Here is a 4,018-nt window from a genome sequence, read left to right as displayed (position 1 = left end):
CTGTGGTGTAGTGGTTGCGCACTGGTGTTTTGCCCGCGCGGCGGGGGTTCGAGTCCGGCAGGTGGCCACCTTCATTTGGTTTTTTGGAAAGTGTTTAAAAATGATTACAAGGCTGTACTATACTATACTGACCAAATTGACAGTTTTATGTGTACAATTACACTAGAAAAGTGTAATTTTACTTTTTTTTTTAATTGATGAAACTTGAAAAAAATCTTAAAACGAACAAAAAACTTTACCTGGGATTAGTGGTGTATTTGACGAAGGCTTCGTAGGCTTTGTACATTTTCTTTTTAGTTTTTCCAGTTGTTAAACTCAACTAAATGAATAAAATGAGAATAAATAAGAATAAGAAGAATATTGAGAACTGATCAGTGGATGAATGAGACAAGTGATCTTCAAAGTCGATCATATTTCTCTGGAGAACGAGAGAGACAACGAAAAAGAGGGAGAAAGAGACATTGCACGTGCTCTTTGTTACCTCTTATCACACATTGTTGTGTAGTCTTCTATTCAATGATAAACACAAATGTTTTGGGTCACTCTTCTGAAATTTTCAGGTTTTTCAGATGAGATCGCTGGTTTTTGAGGTTTTCTAGACGAATTTGTGGAAAATTCAAAACGTTTTTAAAAGAAACAAAATTGTTATAGGCGCATGGAAAAAAATGTAACAGAAGAGAATACCAAACAGAAAAAGTGAGAAAACGAGCACTTGGGTGCTAATACAGTAGAAACATATGATTCAACTGTGTTAAATTAACACTGTAAAAATTATTGATGAATGATCAAGCATCCGAATCGTTTGGAGCTCCTCTGTTGCTGATGCTACCCGGAGTGCTGCGAGCTGGACCACCGACGAATCTCTGAAAAAGAACAATTACAATTTCCAACTATCGATTTTTGAAAATCTCACATTCGAGTTGATAGATCTGGTAGAATTGCGAGACGATGTTGATCCTCCGTGCGAGCTGCTACTTAGTGTTGCGCGTGACGAACCGCTATGGCGACTTCCACTTCTCGAAGATCCACTGAGAGCAGGAAGAAGTGGTGTGTTCAGTGCGACCGAGAAAACTTCCATGATAGTGCATGCACGACGGCAATTGTCGATTGTTGGTGATTCCCGGACCCATGCGTAGAATACCCCATCATCAGTGTCCTCTGGTGGATCCAACTGTCGCATATCCACTGGACCGAAGACTTCATTTCTTGCCAGCTGTTCATGGCCAAGAATCATCTTCAGTGGTACTTGGAAGAGAAGCTAAAATTAAAGTTTTGAAAAAAGAAAATATCGATTTATGGCTTACATTCTCTTCTTGTCCGATCACTTTTCTTGCCGAAAATTTCGGATTGGTGTGAATCTCTTCGATCATGATTTCGCTGTTAACTCCTGCCGCTCGTCTTCCGCGGAATCGAACTCCACATCCAGCGATCAAGTTGGAATTTGGAGGCAAACGGAAGTAGACGCTCGGATAGTCGCCGCTGATCACCGTATCCTTGCTGATAACCATTCCATGGATCGGTCCAACACAGAAAGTCGCCGCTGCCAGCCATGAGGCGAATCTCGACACGTGATCGTCCTCGTAAATCGTTCGGACGATACGCCAACGCACGGAACGGTTTTCAGAGGAACGCACTGCGTGGACCTCAACCAACGCTTTCAATCCACCGTGAGCAGCTGGATGGAACTCAGAGAAGCACAATGTGTGATATGGATCGTCCAACAATCCGAGACTGCTGTCTGAGTCGGTGAAGAGTCCACCGAGAGATGCTTGGTTGACACGGACGAGAATCTGTAAATATTAATATTTGAAAAAAAAAACGATAAAATTGAAGAAACTCACATTTCCACTGACACTCGTAGAATATCCTCTAAGAATCTGGAATGGCAGCATTTCGGTGACTAGGAAGCCTTTGTGGTGAATAGACCAAACGGCGCAGAAGTGGAAGTATTCTCCAATTGATGGGTAGATGAATGTTCTATCCTCTCCGGGAGCGACGGCGACTGGTTTCAGAAGTGGGATGATGAAATCGTATTGTGGTAGATCTTTGCACAAAAGAAGACGTCCACCAACGAACAGACCCAGTTGTCGATTGATTTTCTCCGCCCATTTATCCTCTTTGACGTAGATATCCTTTCTCGGCTCCAAATCGATTTCATCGTCACTTTCACACGGTGTTGGCTCTGCAGGCAACATTGAGAATTGGGAATCGATAGATCGACTGTGCCATGGAGCTGCGGCAACGCGTGCCTGGTCTGATGGATCGCAACCGGCAAATGAGTCGAACGTGTACTCCAGATGATAGTTGTCCTTGCTGTGCAACATGTTAGTTTCGATTCGAATCCACGCCGTCAGCCATACGTTCGGCTCGGCAAGTGGTGCTATATCGGTTGCTGGAAAAGGCAGAGCTTTAAAAAATTCCAGGCTGAAAATTTTGCTTACGAATGACCAAGTCTTCCAATGGAGTCCAGAAAGTGTTCAGCTTCATTGGACTAATGACGCCACCGATTCTCAAAAGTGGACCAAAATTGTTCGAAGACACCTCATATAGTGGTTTTTCGCGTTTGAATCGGAGAATCAAGCTCTCGTGATGATTGATGTCCGAATCGTTAAATATGACGATGTCGCCGAATTTGAGTGGAGTCGCGTAGCGTCTCCTGAAAAATAGATTATTTTTTATTGCATTCCCATAATTCAACCCACTCTAGGTTTTTGGCTAGCTCGAAATTATCGTAGCTCTTCTCGATGACGGGTGGAAGGAACGCTTCCCTGCTGATTCCGTAGATGCGGTTCTTTGTGTATCGTTCCTGAAAACAAATATTGTTATTGTCATTAGGAAAAACAAAACAAACCCTCTGAGATTTGAGAATCAGAACGAGATCTGTCTCATAATGCTGATATTCAGCACCACACGGCCGAATAACTAATGCTTCGTAGTCGTATGGGATCGGCTTCGGTAAGTCCTCCATTTTTGCTGTGGGAAAACTGAAATATTTGTGACTTTTAAAACGAAGAAAATATAGAAGAGATTGGAAAGAGCTATCAAAAAAGAGAATACAAACTGATTTTTTAGTGACTTTGGCTGAGTCTAATGGATTTTTCGAATTTTGCACAGAAAAAAAAACATATTCTCAATTAAAAACTGGTTTTTTATTTCAGCGTAAAAATCAGGCTCAAAGCTGAAAAATCGATTACAAAAACAAGAAAATTCGGCAATTTTTGACTGAAAATAAAGTAATTTTTCGAATTTTCAACTTTTTTCCAGGAAAAAAAAACATTTTCATCACAAATATTGAGATTGAAGCTGATTAACTGTGAAAAACAAGAAAAATCGACACATTCAGACAAAAAACTGGTAAAATTTTCAAAATTTTCCAGAAAACAGTTTAAAATTATGCAAAAAATGGGTTTTTTAATAGAAAATTTGATAGAAAACAAGTAAAATCGATAAAATTCCGTTGAAAACCGAACAATTTAGGCGAGAAAAGCCGAAAATTCGTTTTTATGGGGTTATTCATGTAGCGAAAATATGTATTGAAATGCATTTACAGTTATGTCGCAAAATGCTTTGAAATACATTTCGCGACGCTCATGCATTGAATTTCGAGGGCGCGGAAATGCATTTCAATACATATTTTCGCTACATGAATAACCCCATAAAAACGAATTTTCGGCTTTTCTCGCCTAAATTGTTCGGTTTTCAACGGAATTTTATCGATTTTACTTGTTTTCTATCAGATTTTCTATTAAAAAACCCATTTTTTGCATAATTTTAAGCTGTTTTCTGGAAAATTTTGAAAATTTTACCAGTTTTTTGTCTGAAATGTGTCGATTTTTCTTGTTTTTCACAGTTAATCAGCTTCAATCTCAATATTTGTGATGAAAATGTTTTTTTTTCCTGGAAAAAAGTTGAAAATTCGAAAAATTACTTTATTTTCAGTCAAAAATTGCCGAATTTTCTTGTTTTTGTAATCGATTTTTCAGCTTTGAGCCTGATTTTTACGCTGAAATAAAAAACC

At 39.3% G+C, this 4,018-nt stretch overlaps 1 protein-coding gene across 1 annotated transcript; it reads right to left on the bottom strand.

Moving 5' to 3' along the window:
- Positions 1–785: 785 nt before the first annotated feature.
- Positions 786–2,968, bottom strand: Cbr-deps-1 (the record flags this gene model as incomplete). The annotated part of the gene is made up of 6 exons (XM_045241257.1): positions 786–863; positions 914–1,258; positions 1,305–1,790; positions 1,842–2,392; positions 2,442–2,656; positions 2,703–2,968. 6 exons carry the CDS (start codon positions 2,966–2,968, stop codon positions 786–788), a joined length of 1,941 nt encoding a protein of 646 aa, XP_045097449.1.
- Between the last annotated feature and the right edge of the window lie 1,050 nt (positions 2,969–4,018).

This window comes from Caenorhabditis briggsae (genome assembly GCF_000004555.2).
Source record: "Caenorhabditis briggsae complete genome, chrI, whole genome shotgun sequence".
NCBI classification, from domain to species: Eukaryota; Metazoa; Nematoda; class Chromadorea; order Rhabditida; family Rhabditidae; genus Caenorhabditis; species Caenorhabditis briggsae.
This window is presented reverse-complemented; position numbering and strand designations above follow the sequence as displayed.